The sequence below is a fragment of the Dipodomys merriami genome, unplaced genomic scaffold (assembly GCF_024711535.1).
Source record: "Dipodomys merriami isolate MVZ:Mamm:240054 unplaced genomic scaffold, mDipMer1.0.p SCAF_27, whole genome shotgun sequence".
NCBI lineage: Eukaryota > Metazoa > Chordata > Mammalia > Rodentia > Heteromyidae > Dipodomys > Dipodomys merriami.
This window is the reverse complement of record NW_027204159.1, coordinates 8,065,254-8,090,798: the sequence shown is the minus strand read 5'-3', so window position 1 is coordinate 8,090,798 and position 25,545 is coordinate 8,065,254. Positions and strand designations below refer to the sequence as shown.

Sequence of the window (25,545 nt, the reverse complement as noted above, 5' to 3'; positions counted from 1 at the left end):
AGAGCCAGAGTCAAGGCCCAGAAAGTTAACATACTGGGAATATTTTAGCTCAAACATCCATCCTCTTAGGTCCTCTTTTACTCTGATGGCCAGATATGAATATGAAAGCTATTCTATCCTTGGCTTTCATGTTCACAAAATGCTATTGATGGTTCATAGAAAACTATCTACAGTTCAAACAAAATGAGTTCCCATTTCTTCCCAGTAGTGGTAGGAAAGAAAAAGCATTTGCAATATAATTTTATAAATGTGATAAAAATACATTTTTACTCATCATCATGGTTGTCATCATCATCATCATCATCATCATCATCATCATCATCACTATATCTGCTCTTGTCACCAGCAGCACCAGTGTTAGCTTGTCCACTGAGAGAATCTTCCTTCAAGAAAGACTGACATGTGTTGAACAAATGTTCTCAATTTTTCCTATGATTGTATAATATTCATGATGAAAATTGCTGCAACTTCATCTTTGGAATGAAATCACCAACCTCATTTTGCTGAAAGGCATAGTTCTATCATGACTGAATGGGAAACTCAGTTCATTATGCAATCTTACTTCCTCAGTGACACATTTTATTTGTCATGCTGTGATTTTCTGTAACTGTCAACACGATTCTCAGATTCATTTACATGGATTTCTAATAACGGTAAGATCAGACAGAGGAAAGGAAAAGAAGAAAGTAATCAGTACTCCATGCTGTTTTAAGTAGTTATATAATATTAGATGATGGAATAAGCACTTCACATATACTATTGTGTATATTTGGGGTGTACTGTGGGTTCTTTTGCAGGCTGTGGGGCTTGAACTCAGAGTTTGGGCACTGATCCCAAGATTTTTGCTCAGTGTTAGAACTCTATCACCTTGAGCCACAGCTCCATTTCTGGTTTTCTGGTGGTTAATTGGAGGAAAGAATCTCATGGACTTTTCTGCCCAGTTTGGCTTTGAACTGTGATCCTCAGATCTCAGCCTATTGAGTAGCTAGAATTACAGGTATGAGCTACCAGTACCTAGTGTAATATTCCCTTCTCAGACCATAAATGCTAGGATTTTTAATGGTTTTCTCATAAAACATACAAATGTCCTCAGGTATACATAAAGACTGCTTCATCCTGGGTTATAGCTATAATTTTGAACCTAGGTATTTGGTATGTTTTAAAACTATTTTTCCCCCATGGTATAACCCCTGTTGTCACTGTATTTGATTCTGGTATCCTGCATCTCATTTATACATTTTTCTAATTTGGGGAAGGGAAGGGAAATAGCAAAATGCTGAAATAAGGTTACAGGATGACCCACTGTAACAGAGAGATGTACAAGACACTATGTTGAAAATGAACTTTATAACTTTGGCCGGGGAGGGTGGGGGGGGAGCGGGATGGCTGGGTGGGAAACGAAAGAGGTGGGGAGGAAAGGAATAGTAGGGAAAAAAACAAAGGAGGGGGTAACAATGCTTGACAGGAACTGGACTCATTACCTTGCTCATGTAACTGTAATCCTTCTGTATAGTATCTTTATAATAATATACATATTAAAAATAAAAAATAAAAATAATATATATATGTATATTTTTTGTCGGCCATGGGGTCTGAACTCTGAGCCTGGGTGTTGTCCCTCAGCTCTTCAGCTCAAGGCTGGAGCTCTACCACTTAAGCCACAGTACCACTTCTGGCTTTTTCTACTTCTGTGGTGCTGAGGAATCGAACCCAGGGCCTCATGCATACAAGGCAAGCACTCTACCACTGACCCACCTTCCCAGTCCCTAAAAATACTTTTAAATGAATGAACTATTATACAAGGTCAATAATGTCATATTTAAGTTACAAAAATGAGAAATTTGAGAATTAAATTATTTGCCTGATTTAGTGAGCTTGGCTGACAGTCAATTTTAGGTACCTATAAAACAAAAAAAAGTATACTTTTTAAATAAACATGTGGAATGATGTGTATTTTGTTTCACTTTTTTACCCCTTTTCTTACTTTTGAGTTCCTAAATATCAGTGTGTGGTGTGTGTGTGTGTGTGGTATATATGTGTGTGCGTGCACATGTGCACATGCATGCACATACGTGCATGGGCATTGCTCCTCAGACTTGAACTCAGGGTTTGAGTGCTGCTTTCCCTGAGCATTTTTGCTGAAGGTATTCTCTCACTTGAGCCACAGCTCCAGTTTTTTGGTGGCTAATTGGAACTAAAAGTCTCATGGACTTTCCTGCCCAGGTTGGCTTCAAACCCCAATCCTCATATCTCAGCCTTCTGCATAGTTAGGATGGATTATAGGTGTGAGATATTTGTTCCAGCCAATATAAATTTATTATAAAACAAAATTAAGGGTTGGGAAGGTGGCTTAGTGGTAGAGTGCTTGTCTTTCATGCATGAGGCCCTGGGTTCTATTCCCCAGCACTACATAAGCAGAAAAAAAAAAAAAAAGCTGGAAGTGGCACTGTGACTCAAGTGGTAGAGTACTAACCTTGAGCTGAAGAGCTGAGGGACAGTGCCCAGGCCCAGAATTCAGGCCCCATGACCGACAAAAATCATTAAACATAATACAAATGTAATAAACTTGGAAATTTTTCAGTTGAAAAGTTAACTCTTTCTTTCTCTCATATGAGACATACATTAGGGACTTGGACTGTGATTACTGAATTCCCAATTATTTGGATAATACATCTCAGGACTATGCCTAATTTCCATTAGTGAAGAATTCTAGTATTTTCTGTTGTTCTAAAGTTTAATCTTTTAGGATAATAGTAACAAAACCCCAGATATGGAAAAAGTCAGTTAGTAGTCTATGTTGGCAATACAGTATCATTGAAGAACAAAAACCCATTTGAATTTCTTTTAAAATTATAGCAAAGATTACCAGGTGCTGGTGGCTCATGATTGTAATCCTAGATAGTTAAGGAGCCTGAGACCTGAAGGTCACGGTTCTAAGTCAGCTTGGGCAGGAAAGTCCATGAGTTCATCTCCAGTTAACCCACAAGAAGCCAGAAGTGGAGCTATAGCTCAAGTGGTAGGATGCTACCCTTGAGAAAAAAAAAAAAAAACTCAGGGACAACACTTAGATCCTGAGTTCAAGACCCAGGACCAACCACAAAAAATTATAGTAATTATTAATTTATCCTATAATGATTTATAATAAATAAATTTAATTTATTTTTTATTTTTATTTATTTTGTTGGTTGTGTGCCTTGAACTCTGGGCTGTGGTGCTATCCATGAGCTCTTTAGCTCAAGGTGAGTGCTCTACCATTTGAGCCACTGCCACTTCCAGTTTTTTTTAGTGGTTCATTAGAGAGTTTCACGGAGTTTCCTGCCTGGACTGGCTTTGAACCATGATCTTAGATCTCAGCCTCCTGAGTAGCTAGGATTACAGGCATGAGCCACCAGTGCCTGGCTAAATTATTTTATTTCTAATTTGTGAGATAGGATATTTGAAGTACAGAAGGATGAATCTCTTCTTCTAAAACAGATTTAAAGTAAAACAGGTTAAAAATATCCTGTGTTATTCATAAACTCACATGAATGTAGATGAGATAATATTGTCTTATAACTCTGGAAATCTATGTTGATGTAATCAATAAACTGTTCTCTAAGACTTGAAATGACATGTAATATCTCCTTTTTCACACTAACAGGGTTCCATTATAATGTCTCTATGGAAGATTCTTCATAATGATATTTTATTAACATTAAGATAACTGTGGTGAGCTGAATTCTAAGATAATTCCAATATCCCCCACATCCAATGGTACTTCCTTGCATAATCTCCAAACTGTGATTTGATGGATCTTACTCCCACATTTTCATTGTATAATATAACTCACATGTGTTTAAAAAGGGGTGGGACTAACTCAAACACATGAGCCTTTTAAATCCAAGTCCAGAGGTAAGAGATAAAGTGAGACAAGTTTGAGGTATAAGAAAGATTCCATGTTAGGGAAGATTCTGTATTGCTAGTTTTGAAGATGGAGTAGGCCAATGTGACAGGGCCTAATATCAACCTTTAGGAAGTGAGAATGAGTCTCCAGCAACAGTAGGTAAGAAAATGTGGGTCACAGTCCCCAAGGACCTAAATTCTAACAATTTAAATGAGCTGGAAAGTGTATTCTTCCCCAGAGCCTCCACAAGAGTACTGAGCCCAGCCAACATGTTGATTTCAGCCTTAAGAAAATGTGAGCAGAGAATTCAGCCATATAGTGCAGGATTATGAGATACCAAGTGGATGAGATTGCAATCATAAAGTCATGGTAATTTGTTATAAAACAACATTAAAAATAATATATTAAGACAAAAAGGATATAATATTGAATATAATCACTGCTGTTTTCAAGTAAGAAGATGATAAACCTGAGAATTCTGTGTGGAATATTTCTCTCTAAATGGTCATTTACAGGCCTAATTCACAGAACAGAAAAGTAAAATAAATATGACTTTAAAATATATTCAATGGGTTCCAGTACAACAAAAAATGCCAAGTCTACTTAATTCTCAATACACAGCCTGCTAGCACAGCAACTACCCTCTTGCTCACAGCTATACCTCCCTGGAGCCCAGAGTTTGACCCTGCAAGGCCAGAAAGGAACTAACATTTTTCTTCACCTTTGCAATGTCAGGTATTTCTTTGCATGTGTCAGTTTCAAATTCTGTAAAGAAAAAATTCTTGCATAATTTTTGGGTTAACAGAATTAAAACACTGAGAAGGAATTTCCCTGTCCTTAGATTTTTTTGCACCTATGATTACAGATTAAAGTACTAAAATATTATCACATGATTCAGATAAATTTATGATTGTCTTATAATATGCATAGAAGAAAATCTACTCAGGGAAGTCCTATAAAGGTCACATTGAAAAACATATAGAGGTTTAGCTCTATCAAATTCTGCTTAATTTCTGGGGTTAGTGATGGTAATTTTTCTTCAAACATTTGCAAACTGACATTATTCTGACCTCTCATTGAGAGCAAAATTTGGTTGCTAACCAAGGCAAGTATCCAGAACTGACTCTACTATTCTGTCAAACCAATAGCATGCCAATAGACAATGTATAATATGCCAGGCGATGTCCCTGCAGAGTGTTCTGAGTTACACCAGATGCCCGTGTGATAGCTCACTCTGGGTCAGAGGAAAGGGTAAGCCAATGACATTCAAGTCACAATAAATAGATTTCTTCATCAATCAGAGTGTATACAAGATAAAGAGAGAAGAGCTCAACCCTAATTCCATCTGGCTCAGAAGTCTGTAGAACAATAAAGGAAATAAGTAATCTGACAAAGATATTTTATTCTTGGACCAAAGAAAACCTTTTCTCAGAACAGTCCTATAACTGATATGAAACTGGCAAAACAAAATAGCTCCACCCATTAAAAACTGGCTATCAGAACCAAGTGCTGGTGGCTCACAGCAATCCTAGCTTCTAGGGAAGCTGAGAATGGGAGGATTATGGTTCAAAGCCAGCCCAGGTAGAAAGTTCACAAGACCCCATCTCAACTGATAGCTGGACGCAAAGGCATATGCCTGTCATCCTAAATTATGTGGGAAGCTGAAAATGAGAGGATCATGGTTCCAGACCAATATGAACAGAAAAGGCTGGGAAACTCCATCTTAATGTAAAGATGCCAGGCATAGCTGTACACATTTGCTAGTCCAGTTTGGATGGAAAACCTAAAATAGGTAGATACAGTGCAGGGACACTCAAGGACAGAAAGTGAGACTCTTTCTCAAAATAAACAGTGCACAGAAAGGGTTAGAGACATGGCTCAGTGGTAGAGTTCTACCTGGCAATCACTAGACTGTGAGTTCAAAGCTAGTATCACCAAATATATGTATATCTGGTTATCACAGGTGAAACAGTGAAATGGAAGTTCATAAATAGAATTATTGAGCCAGGTGCTGGTAATTCTAGCTACTCAGGAGGCAAAGATCTGAGAATTGTGATTCAAAGCCAGGGCAGGAAAGTCCATGAGACTACTAGCTCCAATTACTCATAAAAAAATCCAGAAGAGGTGATGCAGCTCAAGTGGTAGACTTGAGCAAAAGATGTTTAGGGACAGCACCCAGGCCCAGAATAAATAAATAATAGAACTTTTGGGTTATTCTGATCATTGTGCAGCTTTAAAAAAATCAACATCATGCACTGAGTGTTAATTTTGTTTCAGAACAGGCCATCAAATTAATGCCAGCTCTGGAGGAAATTAATTAAGAAACAAACAAAAAGAAGAGTTTAACTCTTTCAGGTCACTGGATTTAGGGTAAATATGCACAGGCAGTGGCAAAAATAACTAAGGATTTGGTGACCAACTGCTTTAAAATAAGTGAGAGTGAATACAAATCTTATATATCTCTGCTATTCCTTTGTAATTTCGACAAGCTGTGCTAACTAGCCCTATGGAGGCAAAGTTAGATAAATCTGCCCAGAATACTCAGGGTGACTCATTAGCAATCACACCACAAATATATTCTATCTGAAGACCCAATCTTTTCTTATAGAGACTATGACTGGGGTGCCAATTCTTTCAATGTGAGGCTTTCAGAAGTCTCCAATGACAAATTTGGCCCTTCACTACACAGGTGACTCATGAAATGAAATATTTTCAAATAAACACCAATAGATTCGAGCAAAAAGAAAAACTTTATGAACGAACAGAGACAAAATATCTCTGTAAGCTTTGCCAATAGTAAAGCAGAAACTAAGATATTGGCTAGTAGTGACATTTTATCCACTACATCCACCCCCACGCACTTATTATCTCTTCTGTATAAGGGTTTACTCTTTCCAAAGAAAATCAACTTATACTAGTAGATAAGCTATTAAAATAGTATCCAAAATGTCTACCTATCACATATCAGAAGTAATATGAACATTGAGATTTCTGGATACTCCTACCATTAAACTAACTTGAAATACTACTAGCTGTGACTGTGCATATTATGTAACCTCCCTGAGCTTATTTTCTACTATGCTGGATGTTTGTGTTTCTTTAATCATCCTATTCCCACAGGGAATGGGAACTAAAACTACATCTATACATATTACATCACAGGGTACTTTTATGCAGGAGGGTAGTCAGTGAGTATAAATTTCTTTACTCTTCATTTCCAATCCCTACCTGCTTTTTGTTATATTTATAATATATAGTTTATATATATTTACATAAAATATTTATACAAATATATCTATAAAGTTTACTTACAAAATATAATATTTACAAAGTATTTACTTCTGAGTTCCCAAACATCAGCTCCACTTCTGGCTTTCTGGTGGTTAAAGTCTCACAAATTTCAAAGTACAATCCTCAGATCTCAGTCTCCTGAGTAGCTAGGATTACAGTCATAAGCTACCAGTAAGGGGCTCCCATCATTTTTAATGTAAGCACATGGCATTAATAACACCCCTAGCACTTTCCTGACATCTGCAGTAAGTAAAGAGAAAATTCAGCTTTGAAAAGTAAAAACTTGGGGCTGATGGCTCAGTGGTAGAGCACTTGCTTTGCATGCATGAGGCCCTGGGTTCGATTCCTCAGCACCACATAAGCAAAAAGAAAAAAGCTGGAAGTGGCGCTGTGGCTCAAGTGGTAGAGCGCTAGCCTTGAGCTGAAGAGCTGAGGGACAGCACCCAGGCCCAGAGTTCAGGACCCACGACTGGACCCCCCCCCAAAAAAAAGAGAAAAGAAAAGTAAAAACTTAATACAGCAATGATTACTTTCAAAACTGAGTTGCTTTTGTCCCTGTTTTACCATGCTGCAAATATGTGACTCACTCTCTATCCTACAACTGCAATCATTTCAAGAGCTTCCAGAATTGTCTAGCAGAAACTTGCCTCTATTAAGCCCATGCACTGTCCTGGCAAAATCCCACAGGAGTAATCACTTCCTGGCATAATTTTCCCCCTAGATTGAAGGTTTGTATACAAAAGCACCTATTAACATAGAGGTCAGTGTAAAACAGAAATAGTGCATGCATCAAATTGCCCCAAGCTTTGAGAATGTCATTTTTCTGAGGTTCAGCTCACAGCTGGTGGCTATGATGAGCAAGCCTTTCCCGACTTGCATTCTATTCCTCTTCTGCAACCTATACCAGTCCCAAAGGACTTCAGAGGAATTTGCTAAATGTCTACATTCTCATTATTTAAACCCAAATCTTTTTGTATGCTTCCAAATGCTATAACCTAAGATTTCTGCTTTACCAGTTCTTGGTTTCTTTGATTCACTACCCTTCTATTTTCTTAATCTGTAACCTGCCTCCTGTGGTTTACTCAGCATAGACTAACATGAGGCTCTTCTGATACGTAAATATATATCCAGCTGCAATACCCATAGGAAAATCTACTCTTGACTAATAATGAAAAATTCTGTGCCTATGAATTACCTCTTTCAAGATCATTAATTTAGCATGTGACAATATGACTAATAAAACATAACAATGTGTGAATAAAAAGATATCACAAAAATATACAAGAGACAAAATATTAATTCATTTGAACTAACTCTAATAGCCCTAGCTAGAGTAGTGGTTCAGAAGAATAATTCATCACTATTTATAGGGTAAATTTTTAGCTTTTGCAATTAAAGTTTAATATATCACTTCAAGCATGCACGTAGACAAAAATACTATTCAAACACACTGACACACTCATTCACTTTTTGATAATTTATGTCCATTCTTCATAACAATGAGCAAAATTGCCTTATTCTTAAAATTCAAACCTAGTACATATACTGCTAATATCTGTACTTATGTGCAGTAACTCATCCACGTTCCAAGCCTTTTGTAGCTATTACAAACCAAATTTTAGTAAAAAAAAAAAAAAAAAATGAGCATGTGCTTTGGAAGTACTGTTATTTTACTTAAAGACATGCGGAGCTTGAAAAGTCTACTTCATATCTCATCAAATGATCCACTGGGAATCAAAAGATGATGGATTGCACTTATGAGGAATGTAGAAATATAATCTTCAAATGAATTCAGTGTATGCCAAGAAAGGTAGCAAATTGGAATTCTTTTTCTCTTTCTCCCCAGACTCTGTTCTGATGTTCAATGTCCCCATCTCATTCTGCCATCTCCACTGCCTAGCCAGACAGATTGGTACTTGAGGTTTTGCCTTAATCATTATCCATTTCCTCATACAGAAGAATGACCACATCAGACACCTACAGCAAACTCTAGATTCAACATAAGGTCTACATACCATGGCTTTATCATGATGTGAATTTCCAGAAGATCCTATTACATTATCTAGTGAAATTACTACAGTTACTAACTAGACAACGTGCACTGCAGACAGTCCAAAGTATGAACAGGACTGGCATACAGAGGTGACTCTAACAGCCCCTAGAGATCTCAGAGCTTTTCTAGAAAAGAAAGAAATAAAAACAGTCCTGCAGGATTTAAAAAAGTAACAGCAGAGGCCTTTTCTCCTTGAATCGCATAATGTTATTTCTTAAAACATTATTCTTATTCCCAGGCCTGTTCTATTTCCCGACAGAGCTGTGCTTTCATATCACATATTTAAAACTAATCCTCACTTTTCAAACAATTAAATGGATTATTCCTGATACATGTGAAAAGAAAAATGGGAAGTAAAACAATTCCCTAGTGCTTCTTTTCTAGAAAGGAAACACCAGATTACAAGCAGATCATTAATATCATTTACCAATAACTCCTGTCAACTAAAAATTCAGAAGACCATCCACATACTATTGCGAGACATGTAAAAATAATGCATTGTCTTCTAGAAGACCTTTGACCACTATCTCACCTCATTTTGAGGAACAGCCTCATTTTTGAGAATAATCAGGTTCCCGGCACTCTGCCCACTCTGGCCTGTGAGGTGCCTGCTGTCAGTCACTGCTGCTTGGGCTCCCCCAGGCCCTGGTCCTGTCTGGGCCCCTGTGTTGTAAAACATAAAAGTATCACTCCCTGAGCCTGCTGTCAGGCAGGCCTTGTAGCAGTAGGTCTTGGTGAGGGAGCCATTCCCTCGAACCTCAATGAAATGAGGCTGTACTTTGAGGCCATGTGGTATCCTGGCATCAATATTGTTGTTGGCCTGCTTGTACAGTTCTGCAGGGCACCGCTCCCTCACTCCACAAAAACCTCCACAGCATGAAGTGCCATAGGCAGTGTAGTGATAGCACTTGATGATGCTCAAAACAATGATTGTCAAAAGAAATATAAAAGATACTGTGCTTAATGCTATTATCAGATAAAGTGTAATTTCAGAGTATGTCCGAGGGCTCTTAACATGTCTCTGAGTATCCGGGAGGATTTTAGAAACCCTGTCCACCACAGCTACGGTAATGGTCACAGAGGCTGATAGTGATGGCTCTCCATTGTCACGGACCACCACAGTCAGATTGAAAGTTGTACCACTTTCATCTCCTATCTTCCTGGTAGTCCTAATTTCTCCTGTGTGCAACTCCACTTTAAAGAGGTCCATGTCAGAAGTTTGGGCTAGATGGTAAAAGAGCCAAGCATTTTGCCCAGAGTCTGAATCCATGGCTATAACTTTGGTGACCAGGTAGCCAGCTGGGGCAGTTCGAGGCATCATCTCAATGGCTGCTGATGAATTGGTTGAGGTAGGGTACAGGATGTGAGGGGCATGGTCGTTCATATCCACTACATACACATTGGCAGTCACAGTGCTGCTCAGTGGTGGACTCCCCTTATCTTGGGCTTCCACAGTCACAAAGAACTCCCGAAACTTCTCATAGTCAAAGGAGTTGACAGCGTAAAGGCTGCCACTGACACTGTTAATGGAGACATACGAGGTGACTGGCAGCCCTTGAATCTCCCTGTCTAGGAGAGAGTAGGTCACCTCTGCATTCTCCTTTTCATCTGGGTCTGTGGCTTGCACGGTGCAGAGTAACACCCCAGGCAAATTGTTCTCCTGGATGTAGATGGAATAGGAGTCCTTCAGAAAGCTGGGTGGGTTGTCATTGATGTCAGAGATCTCAACCCGAAATGTCCGCTGGGATGTGAGCTGAGGTGTTCCCCCATCAGTGGCTGTCACTGTGATATTGTAGGCAGCCACTCGCTCCCGATCTAGTGGCCCACTCACCTCCAGTGTATAGGAGTTTCCAAAGCCATTCAGCCGGAAAGGCAAGGTGGCCTCCAGACCCAGTCTCACTTTCCGGTTGGGACCTGAGTCTTGGTCATTGACGCTGAGAAGAGCCACAACAGTGTTGGGTGCAGCGTCCTCAGGCACTGGGCTATATAGGACCGTGAGCACCACCTCCGGTGCATTGTCATTCACATCCACAATGTCCACCAACACCTTGCAGTGACCCGCCATGGGCACTGGACCCCGGTCAGTTGCTTGCACGTAAATCTGGTAGGAGGAAGCCTCTTCATAATCCAGTGCTCCGCTTACTCGAACTTCCCCTGTCCTGGCATCAATGCTGAAGAGCTGCCTCTCCCGGTCCGAGGTGTAGCTGCTCAAGGAGTACAGGAGCTCACCGTTGGAACCCTCATCCGGGTCCGAGGCATTGAGCTTCACCACCAAGGTGCCTGGAGGAGCGTCCTCCCGCAGCTGAACACGGTAAGTGGACTGATCAAAGGCAGGAGAGTTGTCGTTAGTGTCCAGGACCCGAACAGAGATCTGTGCGGTGCCCGAGCGAGCTGGGCTGCCCCCGTCCATGGCTGTGAGAACAAGGTGGTGCAAGGCTGCCTGCTCGCGGTCTAGGCCCTTCCGCAGCACCAGCTCCAGCACCTTACTGTTCTCCTGCAGGGGTTTAAGGTCCAGTTCAAAGTGCTCATTGGGGCTCAGTTCGTAGGTCTGCACCGAGTTGGCTCCCACGTCCGGGTCCTGCGCGCTCTCTATATGAAAGCGCGCTCCGGGTGCCACGGATTCGCTTACCTGAAGCTGATAGTCGGTCCGCGGAAAGCGGGGCGAGTTGTCGTTGATGTCGAGTATTTCCACCTCCACGGCGCTCACCGCCACGGGGTTGTGTGCCAGCACTTCCAAGCTGAGCAGGCAGCGAGGCCGCTGCTCACACAGCGCCTCCCGATCAATGCGCTCGTTGACGAAGAGCGCGCCACTCGTCAGGTCCAGCTCCAAGTAGCGTGGGCTGGGCGCACCCTGATGGCTGATGCGCAGGCAGCCCGGCCCCAGGCGCCGCAGCTCCAGACCCAGCGCTCTGGCCACGTTGCCCACCAGCGCGCCCGGTGCCTGCTCCTCGGGCACCGAGTACCGTAGCTGGGAGGCCGCTGGGCCCGGTAGCAGCACCAGCAGCAGCAGCAGGAAAGACAGCAGCAGCAGCCAGGGTAGGGGCCGCCGGACGCGTGGATGCTCTGTCGCCCGGGGTTTGGCGCCCGCCTGCTCCATAGCCACCGGCGGTGGCGGAGGCAGCCGGGCAGGGCCGGAGGCAGCAGCTTGGCCAAGCCGAGCTCCACGCCCGGCCCCGCCTCCGCCTCCGCCTCCGCTCTTGCGGCCCCAAGCCGGCTCCTCTAAGCCTCACGCGCTAGCAAACGCCTGGGGCCGCTCCCCTCGCAGGGCCCCCTCAGGGGCTGCTGGCCCCGCGATCCCCGCTGATTCCCCATATCCCAGCTCCTCCACTCGCCTCAAGTCTGAGAGCTCTAGTCCGCTTCCTGCCGCTGCTGCTGCTCCTGGGGGGAGGAAAGAGGAAGCAGGGAGGGGGGAGGGAGGGGACAGGGGAGCGCTCAGCAAGTCCAGCTCCGATTCCGCACCGAAGTGGTGGACAGCGACCCCAGACTGCCCAGCCGCTCCAGTTACTCCAGCTCGATCTTCCTGCGCCCTGGACCTGCGGGATCCCAGCAGACCGCGGGAACAAGGCCACTCCCTAGCCTCCCTGCCCCCACTGTCCTGTGTCTCCTCCAATCTCCGCGGTCTCTGGCCTGTTACGGGTGTCTAGTAAGGGGATTAGTCTGGGGAAAGCAGTTAAGTCCCTAGTACTCCCGTTGTCAGCCCTAGAAAAAGATTTCCAAGCGCAATCCAGGAAAATAAACTGAAGGCCCTCAGCTAAGTCTGAGGACCTGGGCGGCGACTCTAACATTCAAAGGAAACAAACGCAGGGGAGGCGCTCTGGGATTACTAGGAAGGGGGCTGATTATTATTTGCCTGATCCCACATCCTCTCTGTATCACTCTTAAAGTAATATGGAAAGTGCTTGCTTAAATCCTAGGTCAAAGCACAGCGGATAACATGTGCCATCCTATTTCTGGGAACAAACCAAAAACTAGCATCCTGGGATCCAACACTCAATACTGCTCCCAGCCAACTGGGCCTCACTTTCGGTGTGTGCTTTGGCAATAAGTCAATATTTGAGTGTTTAAATTTCTCTCTAAACAATTAGCTCCATGAAACTGCAAGAAAACCTCGTATTTGACCCTTGTTGACCACAGTTGAAATTTTAAAAGATTCATCTCTCAAGACTTCCCTAATCTTCAGCGTTGGTTCTGCTTTTCTTTCTTTCTTTCTTTTCATTTTTCATTCAATACATTTTCTTTCAAGACTGATTTTTAATTTTTTTCTTTAATGGATGACAATGTCTTCAAGAGCCTGCAAAACCATTAAATCAGGAAAGTTCCTCGTGATCTTCCAAGCCAGGCTGGAACTCGAACTCTGTTAATACTTTCCAGTTAAAAAAAATTTTAACTGCTGTTATTAAGCAAAATGTAGGAAGCTGGGATTTATCTTACAATAGCAGCGATTTTCATGGTATCTTCTATAAATATGAGTGGTCAATGGGCCTCTGGGTTTCTGTGCCCCTAAGATTCCCCTTATATTGCTCCAAAGGTCACAAATAGATAAATTCTCTTCAGTGAATAAGGAAGCAGAAGCAGAGGAAGCCTTCTGTGCTGTGTCATTGCCTCTGCTCGTTCTGAATAGTCATTCTTCTCAGCCCTCTCATCTCTCACACAGAGGTTTAAAATAATCCCCCTTCCATGCCCCCCCCCAAAGGCATTCATTAATGTCTTTTCTCTTCCTAATCTCCAAGTATCCTTGCCTTTGCAGATATTCTCTCTGGATCTCTGAGTAGCTATGGAGTGGAACAAAGCCAGGGTGAGACCTGGCATTTGGCATACTTCTCTCCTTGAGAGAACCATTGAAGGAGCCAAGGTTATGATCCTAACATCGTTTTCAAAGGCCTGAGCTAGCACATCCCTTCATTCCACCCACCAAGTGCACTAACAACACTCCACAACCTAATTTTATTCTAGAGAAACTCCCAGCTTCCTCCAATCACTGCTGCATCTTATTTGTCCTTTTTGTTCCATCAAGGGTGCAGAGTGGGAAGCAATTTCTATCCAGATCTATTCGTGTCTCCTTCCTTAGGTCTCTGGCTTCTCCCTCTTCAGTCTGCATCCTCCCCCAAATATCCCTCAGTAACTCTTGTCTGTTGGCTGTGGTAATTTGATCTCAGGCAGCCTTAATCTCTCAAGTGCACAAATTGTAGACCTGGCCTATGTCCTCACCCATTACTTATTTCTGAAAACAAATGGCTTATAAGTGGAATCAAGTTATAAATTGTTAGGGAAAGTGACCCTTTTCCCCTTCATCTCCTCCCAGCTCACATAGTAGCTGCCACAGCTGCCCATAGCTCAGAAACCTGCCCCTGGGCATTGACCATGCATGGCCCTGTGCCCCTGAAAAGATCACAAGCACTTAAGGAAGAGATTAAAGTGACAAAGGCTTGGTGATGTTTTTGACAGAAGCCCCCAAGAGTCATGTTTTGGGAGAAAAAGAAAAGATTTGCCTTTTAGCAATACTGTCATCTTCCAGCAAGAATACCTGCCAGGTTGTTCATTTTGATGCTTGCAGGATCATAAGTTCCAGACAGTATTTACTCTATCATTGACAGAGAAGGAAAACTGAGCCAACACACTTAGCTTCCTTTTCAATGACACTGTACTATAGAGATGGTATTCTGTATGTTTGACACTATAGTAATTTAATTCCTTACACTGTTGTACTGAAGCTCATGCCAATTGCTGGAATGTGATTGTTTGGAATGTTAGAAAGTGGTTTCTGAATATATTAATGCTAATGCCTCAATCACACTAGTAGTCATTCCTGTCCTTGGACCTTCCAGTGCCCTCAATTAAATAACAGAACAGTGGTCATTAATGGTCATTAATTTGATCAGGTTTGACCTGACCATTATCTATCAGATAAAGGGACTTCGTTTTGTTTTATTTTTCTTATCATAAAGGTGATGTACAGTGGGATTACAGTTCCTGATTTTTGTTTTTAATTTCCACAAACTGAGAAAGTTATAATATAAAAAAGAGATAATAGATGTCCTCAAAGTTTGCATGATTTAAAGTGTTTTTTTTTAAATTTCTAGGAATAATGGTACAGGCACTCTATAATCTCAGCTCTTGGGAGGCTGAGGCAGGAGTATCACCAATTTCAGGCCAACCTAGACTACACTGAGGCTTTGATTCAAAACAACAAAAACAACAAAATATACCTTGTTTAAAAAAAAAGGGGAGGGGGAACTGGAGCTGGGAAGGTGGCTCAGTTGTACAGTGCTTGCCTTGCATGCATGAGGCCTTGGGTTCGATTCCCCAGTACAGCATAAGCAGAAATGGCCAGAAGTGGTGCTGTGGCTCAAGGGGTAGAGTGATAGCCTAGAGCCTTGAGCTGAAGGACAACGCCCAAGCCCAGAGTTCAGGCAATATCTTTATAAATGTATTATTATAAGCCATAATATTTTATATTTCTGATATAAAGTAGAAACTGTGATAACTACTACTGCTTTTTTTTTGGCAAAACCCAAAACTATGGTTAGAAATCCATAAACTCAGCATTATGTTTATTTACCACATGCTAGACAAAAACTCGGAAATGGTATGCCTCAATTATATTTCTTAATTATATTTGTAAAACACATCTCTCATGAGATTGCTGGTCACAGAAGCAAAACCAATCATATCAAAAATACTGGCACTCAGTAAACTGTTAATTGACATGAATTTCCTTTCTCTATTATTAATATCATTGCAAACAATTTTCTTTTGGTAACCAAACAATCTGGAGAATTTATCAGTTGCTTTATAAACAAGTGCTATTGAGCTTGATAGAGACTGGTTTTAATGCAGTGATTGTTAATGAGCAGTTAGAAGTGAAGGCATGCTTACTAAAAACTACTTTGACAACTGAAAACCGTAACTTTAAGCCCATAGAATTATTGTTTCCAATTGGCATTTTAGATTTTTAGCGGGTAGAATCATTGATAAGAAAAGTGCTACAGGCACAATTTATCTGAATTCATTGAAGAGTCTCCCAACATATCCACAACACAAAAATTAAGAACAGGTGCAATAGAGGATTGTTAGGTGATTTCATTATTACTTGAATAGCAGTGTCCAAGAATGTTTTACTAATGGCATACTTCAACCTCGAAGGAGAATTCTAATGTGGCACTACAGGATCCACCTTTGCTCTTATCCTATTCTACATTTTATCAATGATAAGAGAAAAAATCAGCAAGTGTCTGGGCCGTTCCAACTTCAGGTTAAGCTACTTTGGACTAAGAATCTCAACTGTGTAGGATAAGCAATATTTTTATTTCCCTAAAATTAGTATCAGGGGGCTGGGAAGGTGGCTCAGTGGTAGAGCGATTGCCTTGCATGCCTGAGGCCCTGGGTTCGATTCCTCAGCACCACATAAGCAAAAAGAAAAAAGCTGGAAGTGGCACTATGGCTCAAGTGGTAAAGTGCTAGCCTTGAGCTGAAGAGCTGAGGGACAGCGCCCAGGCACAGAGTTTAGGCCCCATGACCGGACCCCCCCCAAAAAATAAATAAAATAAAATAAAATTAGTATCAGTGTTCTATGTGAGATTCAGTGCATGCCCCAAATTCATAAGTTTGTATGTAAGCTAATTTCTGGCTTCTAATACTGGCATTAAAATCTTTCCAAGTTTCCATTCATTACTTTGGCCCTCTTCTTTCAATAGAAAACTTTGGCCCTGTTTCTCTTTTGTAATTGTTGGGATTTTAGCCACAGAATAACATAAAAATGGAATTTGGCATTGAATAACATCCTGTACCCAATGTTTCCAAGTGGGTTTTAGCCAACATATTCATTAATTTCTACATATGTTTATGTATTTCTGTCTATATATACACAAGCACAGTTAGGTGACTTAAAATTGTTTGAACAGTGCCCCAAGTACATTTATTAATCTTTTAATGGGGTACCTCAACCTGGACAGTAGGAATTCTGCAAAATGGAAACCTGAAATTCTAATGGAGGACTACAAGTATCCATCTTGTTCTCATCCTATTCAACATTTTATCAATGACTTAAAACTAAGAGGTAACAAGTTGTGTTACCAATAGCTGGACAGATTGATAGGATACATACATACATACATGATAGAAAATGGTTGAGGCACTGCCACGCCACCACCTCCTGTGGAGTCTGCGTGAGACCACACCAGGCAAAGCAAGCTTGAAGGAAGCATGCCTGCAAGAAGGGGTTGTTGATTCAAGGCGTCCTATACACTTGGCTGCACCTTTATTGCCTCTACCTTTATCCTTATTATATTCTTCTTGGCTGTACATTCATTGCCTTTATTCTCATTTTGGCTATTTTTCTATTGATCTGCGAACAGGGCATGTTGTTTCTTTCCAGTCCAATAGAGACGACTTCTCTGAATAATAAAGACTAGGACCAAAGATTAGATGTGGACAATGCCCCAATCAATGTATCATCTGATGTGACGCTGTCTCCAGAACCTCCTGCAACTTCACAAGCAGTTTTGCGGCTCACTCATAGTAAATATAGAAATTTAAAATTTCCAGATATGTTACAACAGGCAGAATTAATGAATTAAACTAAACCTGAAGGAGTTATCCCAAAAACACAGAGAGTTCTAGAAAAAGGGACCCCTAATAATAAAAGAAAAAGAAAGATTCCCCCAACAGTTATGACTAAGTTTAGTCCAGCTTACTTTATAGGGAATAGATGGTGGTTTCCCACAAAATATAAAGTTAGTGACATCACATTTCCTGAGCTGAAAGATGAACCATTGCCATATGCAGGACCTTATAAAGATGGAAATAGATGGATTAAAGAGTATCTTGGTACTCATTAGATTTTATGCAAAGATTAGGTAGATCTAGACCATTATGGTGTTTATTATCAAAATAACAAGATAGTTTAAACTAACAATTAGAAATTTTTTTTTATTTTTATTTTTATTTTTATTTTTTTTGTCGGTTGTGGGGCTTGAACGCTGGGCCTGGGCGCTGTCCCTCAACTCTTCAGCTCAAGGCGAGCGCTCTACCACTTGAGCTACAGTGCCACTTCCGGTTTTCTGGTGGTTTATTGGAGATAGGAGTCTCATGGTCTCTCCTGCCCGGGCTGGCTTTGAACCGCGATCCTCAGATCTCAGCCTCCTGAGTAGCTAGGATTACAGGCGTGAGCCACCAGCGCCCGGCAACAATTAGAAATTTATGTGAACAAATATTGGGATTAAAATCATAGGATATGGAGAATGGCTGACTCAACCTGGAAGTGGTTTTTAGGATGATTTCAAAGGGACTTGAAAATTTATGGAAAAAATAAAAAGTACAATATAAGTACAGCCCTGTCTTAGGTTTGTTAATTATTAAACATAAAAAGGCTGAATAGATGATGCATTGTATTAAACAATATGCTAGACTTGTTTCACTCCACTTAGCTTAAACAGTTGGTGGGATAGTCATCAATTTTCATGTAACCCATTAATGCTTTCCTTTTTTAAAAAATTGATTACATGCTTAAATAAACAAAGAATCCATGTCACAATCACACACTGTATAAAAATGTTAATTCTCCTTAATAAAGATACACTCAGATGCAACTCTTTTGACTCTGTGTCTGTTTGTCACTTCGCCGACTCGTGTCCTGTTGGTCCCAGTGCTCTGGCTGAGCTGGCCTGTCGCAAGGCACTTTGAACTTGAACTGGTTTTCAAGCTAGGACTTGAGCTTAGTTTAAAGAGAGCCCAGGTTCTACTTTCTATACCATTCATTGTATTTGTTGCTTAGAAGACAAAAAAGAAAAAAAAACCCTGTACAATTCCCCAAATCATCTAGTCATATTTTCAGAGTATCAAGTATTTAGAGTAATGACCAGCCTAATAAGATTGGCCTTTCTTTCTGTTCCTAGTATTAGAGTTGAACCCAGGACCACTCACATGCTAAGCAAATGTTCTAGAACTATACCATATTCCCAGACACTCATTTCTCTGTTTTTTTTTAACTGTTTAACATGACAACTGACCACTACACCTGTATTCTCAATTAAGAAAATTTTTTTTGGTTGGTCCTGGGGCTTGAACTCAGGGAGTGGGCTTTGTCCCTGAACCTCTCTGTGCTCAAGTCTAGCGCTGTACTATTTTTTTTTGGGGGGGGTGGGGGTGGTCCGATCATGGGGCCTGAGCTCTGGGCCTGGGCGCTGTCCCTCACCTCTTCAGCTCAAGGCTAGCACTCTACCACTTGAGCCACAGCGCTACTTCCGGCTTTTTTTTTCTGCTTATGTGGTGCTGAGGAATCGAACCCAGGGCCTCATGCATGCAAGGCAAGCGCTCTACCACTGAGCCACCTTCCCAGCCCTTGCGCTCTACTATTTGAACCACAGCTCCACTTCTGGTTTTTCTGCTTATGTGGTACTGAAGAATCATACCCAGAGCTTCATGCATACTAGGCAAGCACTCTTACCACTAAGCCACATTCCTAGCCCCCAATTAAGAATCCAATTGTGAGCCGAGCACCGGTAGCTCACGCTTGTAATCCTAACTGTTCAGGAGGCTGAGATCTGAGGATCACGGTTCAAAGCCAGCTCAAGCAGGAAAGCCCGTGAGACTCTTATTGCCAATTAACCACCAGAAAACTGTAAGTGGCACTGTGGCTCAAGTGATAGTGCACTCACCTTGAGCTGAATTGCTCAGGGACAGCACCCAGGCTCAGAGTTCAAGACCCATGACCAACAAAAACAAAACAAAACAAAAATCTTATTGTTAGCCACACAGCAGTGGCTCATGCCTATAATCCTAGCTACTCAAGAGGCTGCATACTGAAGATTGTGGTTTAAAACCAGCCTAGGAAAGAAAGTCTGTGAAACTCTTATCTCCAATTAATACCCACAAAAGCAAGAACTGAAGCTGTGGTCTAAACACTAGCCTTGAACAAAACTTAAAATGTCAGGAATGGCACCTAGACCCTGAGTTCAAGCCCCAAGAGTCACTCTCTCTCTCTCTCTCTCTCTCTCTCTCTCTCTCTCTCTCTCTCTCTCTCACACACACACACACACACACACACACACACACACACACACACACTTACACACTCAGAATATTAATGTTGTTATTGGTCACAAACTATTGATTTCAAGTATTTTTTGTTTTTTTTGTCAGTCAGGGGCCTGGCTGCTGAGCTCTTCAGCTCAAAGCTAGCACTCTACCACTTGAGCCACAACGTCACTTCCGTTTTTTTCTGATTATATAATGCTGAGGAATCAAACCCAGGGCCTCATGCATGCAAGGCAAGCACTCTACCACTGAGTCACATTCCCAGCCTCAAGTATTTTTACATGGAATTCTATTCAGTTTTCTTCCTAATTGTAAGTTTACTTTTAAAGATTTCAATTAGATCCTTTGTATATGTTTTAAATGGCTGGCTTTAGTAAAATCATGCTGTAGAAAAATTTATTTTTTATTTACCAACCTCTTCTTTCATTACTATTACTCAGTCTACAACATTCTATGTCAGTGGTAGATTTTTACAGATAAGTTATTTTTCAAGTATAAATGCCATTTGTCTACTTCTCATGATAAATTTTGTTACATAATTCTCTTAGTAATTATATGTGCAACAAAAAATGTGGGTAGAATACGAATCCTCTAGATTATCTCAGTTAAAATGTACTGTTTTATGAATGTTAGAAGACACTTGAAGACATTTTGATGAGATAATCAATGGTACCCAAAAATCTTTCAGTATCAAAGCTCATTTTATTAAAGTTATTTAGAAATGACCTACATATTCTTTGGTTTTGCTTCTATGTTTTATTTTCTATCCCAATCAAAAGAAATAACTGAAATAACCAAGAAAAAATCTGGGACTTATTCTATAAGCAGCTTTGAATGAAAGGGTCTCAAAGATCTTAATGCCATTTAACTTGGTGCAACTACAACACCATATCTTGGTTCATGACAACTGAATATAACTTTTCAGTACAAAATAGGAAAAATATTTTTAAAAACCCTCTGAAATTAACTAATAATTTATTTTAATTTATTATTTAATTTAAATCTATTGGTCAATTCTCTAATCAATTTAGTAGACGAAACATAATTTGGGGGTAATGAATGAGTTGATATTTTGCTAGATGTATAAAGTTGATTTCAAGTGAAATTCTCACCCACTTTCGAATTCAGTGTTACATCTATTACAACAGAGTTGTCACTCTTGGATATTCAATATCCTTTGTAATTAATATTTCATCATAGCCTCCCATGACTGGTTTGCTACAGTACTCTCAAACTGAACTACTATTCCTTTGATCCAATTATCATATGTTCATTTAAAATTTCAACTGGATATAAAACATTTATTGGTTCATAAATCAATGTACTCACAAGATATATCAAATGGCTATGCTTTATGGAATATGAGAGTTTAGGGCTTCTTAAGTTGGCAGGAATTGAAGAAATAGAGACTTTCAAATTATATCAAGTCATTTCTAGGGGTAAATAATGGCACATGATAATTCATTTACAAAGTAACAACTATATTGAAAAAGTCAGGCTGGGGGTTTCCTGTAATTTATTTTTATTTTCTAATTGGCCTCCTATTTTATTTAGGTTGAAGAATATTTAAAACATACATTCTTTTTTTCTTTTTTGGTCTGTGGTCCTGAGGTTTAAACTCAGGGCCTGGGCATTGTCCTTGAGCATTTTTGCTCAAAACTCGTGCTCTACCACTTGAGCCACACCTTCTACTTCCAGCTTTTTGGTGTTTAATTGGAGATGAGTCTCATAGACTTTCCTTCCCAGGCTGGTTTGGAATCATGATCCTCAGATCTCAGTCTACAGAGTAGCTAGGATCACAGGCATGAGTCAACAGTGCCTAGCTTAAAAAATACATACACTTAAACCAAATTCAATTTATACAGAATTGCTAAGAATCCTGAAAGTTAAAAGTCTTTTAAAATCACATTCTCCCATAGTTAGGCTTCTAACAGATAATTGTATATCCTTCTAAATTTTCACTTATGTGTGTACACACACACACATAGAGAGAGAGAAAGAGAGAGAGAGAGAGATTTTACGAAGTATACTCTATACATTATTGCAGAGTTTTATTTTTATTTTTAATTTTTACTTAACATATATCATCATATATGTACATCCTTCTATGTTAGTATTACATACAGTACTTCCTTCTTAGTAAAAGTGACACAATAGTCATTTTACAGATAATCTGTAATAGAATAAGACATTATATTCATTGTACAGATCTATAATACTCATTGTACAGATGATATATACAATGAATATCATATCTTTACTCCACAGTTGAATATTTATGTGTATTTCTGAAAGTGTGTTCATACAGATGTTTATATGTTTGGTCTGAGAGGTGCTCAGTTAAAAGTAGTCACATTTAGCCAGATGCCAGAGACTCACCCCTATAATCCTAGCTACGCAGGAGATCTGAGGATTGTGATTCAAAGACTGCCCAGGTGGGAAGTCCATGAGAATCTTTTTTTTTTGGGGGGGGGGGTCCGGTAGTGGGGCCTGAACTCTGGGCTTGGGCGCTGGCCCTCAGCTCTTCAGCTCAAGGCTAGTGCTCTACCACCTGAGCCACAGCGCCACTTCCGGCTTTTTTCTTTTTGCTTATGTGGTGCTGAGGAATCGACCCCAGGGCCTCAAGCATGCAAGGCAAGCACTCTACCACTGAGCCGCCTTCCCAGCCCCATCCATGAGAATCTTATCTGCAGTTAACCACCAAAAGTTGGAAGTGAAGCAGTAGCTCACCTTGTGGAAAAAAAAAAAAAAAAAAGCTCAGGGACAGTGCCCAGATTTTGAGTTCAAGCTCTAGGACCAGCACACACACACACACACACACACACACACACACAAACACACACACACACACACACACACACACACACACACACACACACACTGCATTCATATTTAAATTTTAGTTAGACATACCAATATGTTTCCTTAAATTTTATATCTGTTTAATGCTAAATAAGCCAATTCATTTACTTCTGATTTGTCTCCAAAAGTCTTAGTTCATAGTGTTATAAAGAAACATAAGATGTCTACCAAAATATTTTGTTTTCTTTAATAAGAGTCTCAATTTATAATTTATATTGTATGATGTCTATAACCTCACTAGAAATTCAGCACACTTCTTTGGATTTATTTTACTTAAGCTGACTAATGTTGTGGATTTAAAATTATAACTTTAAGAATGTATGTTCATTGATACCTAATTATATAAATATTCATTTGACCTGTTATCAAAAAATAATCATTAAATTCTGATAAATGACATATTTAATCAAAAGGTTAAAACATCAGGTCTAAGTAGTCTTAAAAAAGCCTCTGGACCAAAGAAGGAGAGTTTCACTAAACAATAGAAAATAATTGTAAATTCTAGTGTTTTATAGTAGAGTAAGGGTAGTTAACAATTATTAATTGTCCATTTTTACATAACAAAAGAAAGGATTTTGAGTGTCCTCAAGGAAAACAAATAATAAATATGGTAATGAATTTGCTATTATTCTAAGCTGACCACTATATATTATATAAATACATTGAAATATTATACTATCTTGTACATATGTACAATTGTTACATGTCAGTTACTCAAAGCAACTATCAACTCTCAGCAGGCTCTTGACAGTACAACAGTCCCCTTCATCCATGGTTTCATGTTCCACAGTGTCAGTTGCCTGTGGTCAACCATGGTCTGAAAATACTGTACAGAATAATAAGATATCTGAGAAATGAGAGAAAACATTCACATAACTTTTATTGTATAATGTCTGTTTCAAGTTATTGTTTTTATTCTCTCAGTGTACCTAATTCACAAATTAAATTTTACCATATATGTATGGAATAAAATTATCTCCAGGCATACTTTATTTTATTTTGCTTCATTTTTGTTGTACAATAAAATCCTGCATGGATAGTACACTTTTTTTGTTTGCTTGATTTTGCAAATCAAAGATTTGTGGAAACCCTATGTCCAGAAAGTCTATCAAGGTAGGTGATGGTGGCTCATGCCTCTAATCCTAGCTACTCAGAAGGTTGAGATCTGAAGATCAAGATTCAAAGTTAACCCAGGCAGGAAAGTCCATGAGACTTTTTTTTTTTTTGTCAGTCCTGGGGATTGAACCCCAGGGCCTGGGCACTGTCCCTGAGCTTCTTTTGCTCAGGATGAAGTCTCTGATCTTTATCTGTTCAAAGGCTAGCACTCAATCACTTGAGCCACAGTGCCACTTCCAGTTCTTTCTGATTATGTGGTGCTGAGGAATCAAACCCAGGGCTTCATGCATGCTAGGCAGGCAGTCTACCACTAAGCCACATTCCCAGCCCTCCAGGAGACGCTAACCTCCAGTTAACAAATAAGTGAAAAGTGGAGCTGTGGCTCAGTGGTAGAGCACTAGCCTTGAGCAAACATAGCTCAGGGATTGCATCCAGGCCCTGAATTTAAGCCCCAGGACCAGAAGAAAGACAGAAAGGAATAAAGGAAGGAAAGACAGAAGCAAGCAAGGAAGGAAGGAGGGCAGAGGGCAGGAAAAAAGGAAGGAGAAGAGGAAATGGAAGGAAGGAGGGGAAAGGGGAAGAGAAGGAAAAAAGAGTAGGAAGTGGAGCTGTGGGTCCGTGGTAGAGCACTAGTCTTTAAAGAGACATATCTCAGGAACTTCACCCAGGACCAGAAGAAAAGAAGGGAAAGAAAGGGGAGAAAAGGGAAGGAAGGGGAAGGGGAGAGAGGGGAGAGGAAGGAAGGGAAGGGAGAAATCTGTCAGCATCATATTTCTAATAGGTGTGATGATCATTTACATTTTATAGCAATTCAATATTTTTGGACTGGCTTCTCTTTGTATCACATTTTTAACTTTTTTTTTTGTGAAAATACTGTACAGAGGAGTTACAATTACATGGGCAAGATAATGAGTACATTTCTTATCAAGCATTGTTGCCTCCTCCTTTGTTTCTCCTTCCTATCCCTTCCCATCGCCCCTCCCCGCTCTTCCCCCCCCCCCATCACCACCAAAGTTGTGAAGTTCGTTTTTCAACATAACGACTTGTACATCTCGTCGTTGCAATGGATCCACCTGTATTCCTATTTAAATGATTTGTTTTTTCCCTTCCCCTCCACAAATTATACCAACATCAAATACAGTGAAAGCAGGGATTATATCATGGGGGAGGGACATACAAAGCAACAAAGAAATCATCTTATAAATATGTTAGAAACAATCACATGAAAGAAGAAAACATCTGAATACTTATCTTGGGGTTCCTTTCACCTAACATCAACTTATCTGACCTTTTCTACTTGTCTCAG

At 40.3% G+C, this 25,545-nt stretch overlaps 1 protein-coding gene across 13 annotated transcripts in view; it reads right to left on the bottom strand.

Annotated features, from left to right (window-relative positions):
• The window catches only part of LOC138837419 (protocadherin alpha-C2), a 218,732-nt gene that overhangs the window by 32,397 nt on the left and 160,790 nt on the right, over window positions 1–25,545 (bottom strand). Inside the window, exon 1 of one of the 13 annotated variants that reach the window (XM_070036187.1) lies at window positions 9,760–12,324. The exons of the other annotated variants lie outside the window; for them this stretch is intronic. Within the exon in view, the coding sequence (XP_069892288.1) occupies window positions 9,760–12,324 (2,565 nt within the window). Of the gene's footprint in view, window positions 1–9,759; window positions 12,325–25,545 lie in introns of those variants that run through there. 13 annotated transcript variants of the gene reach the window in all.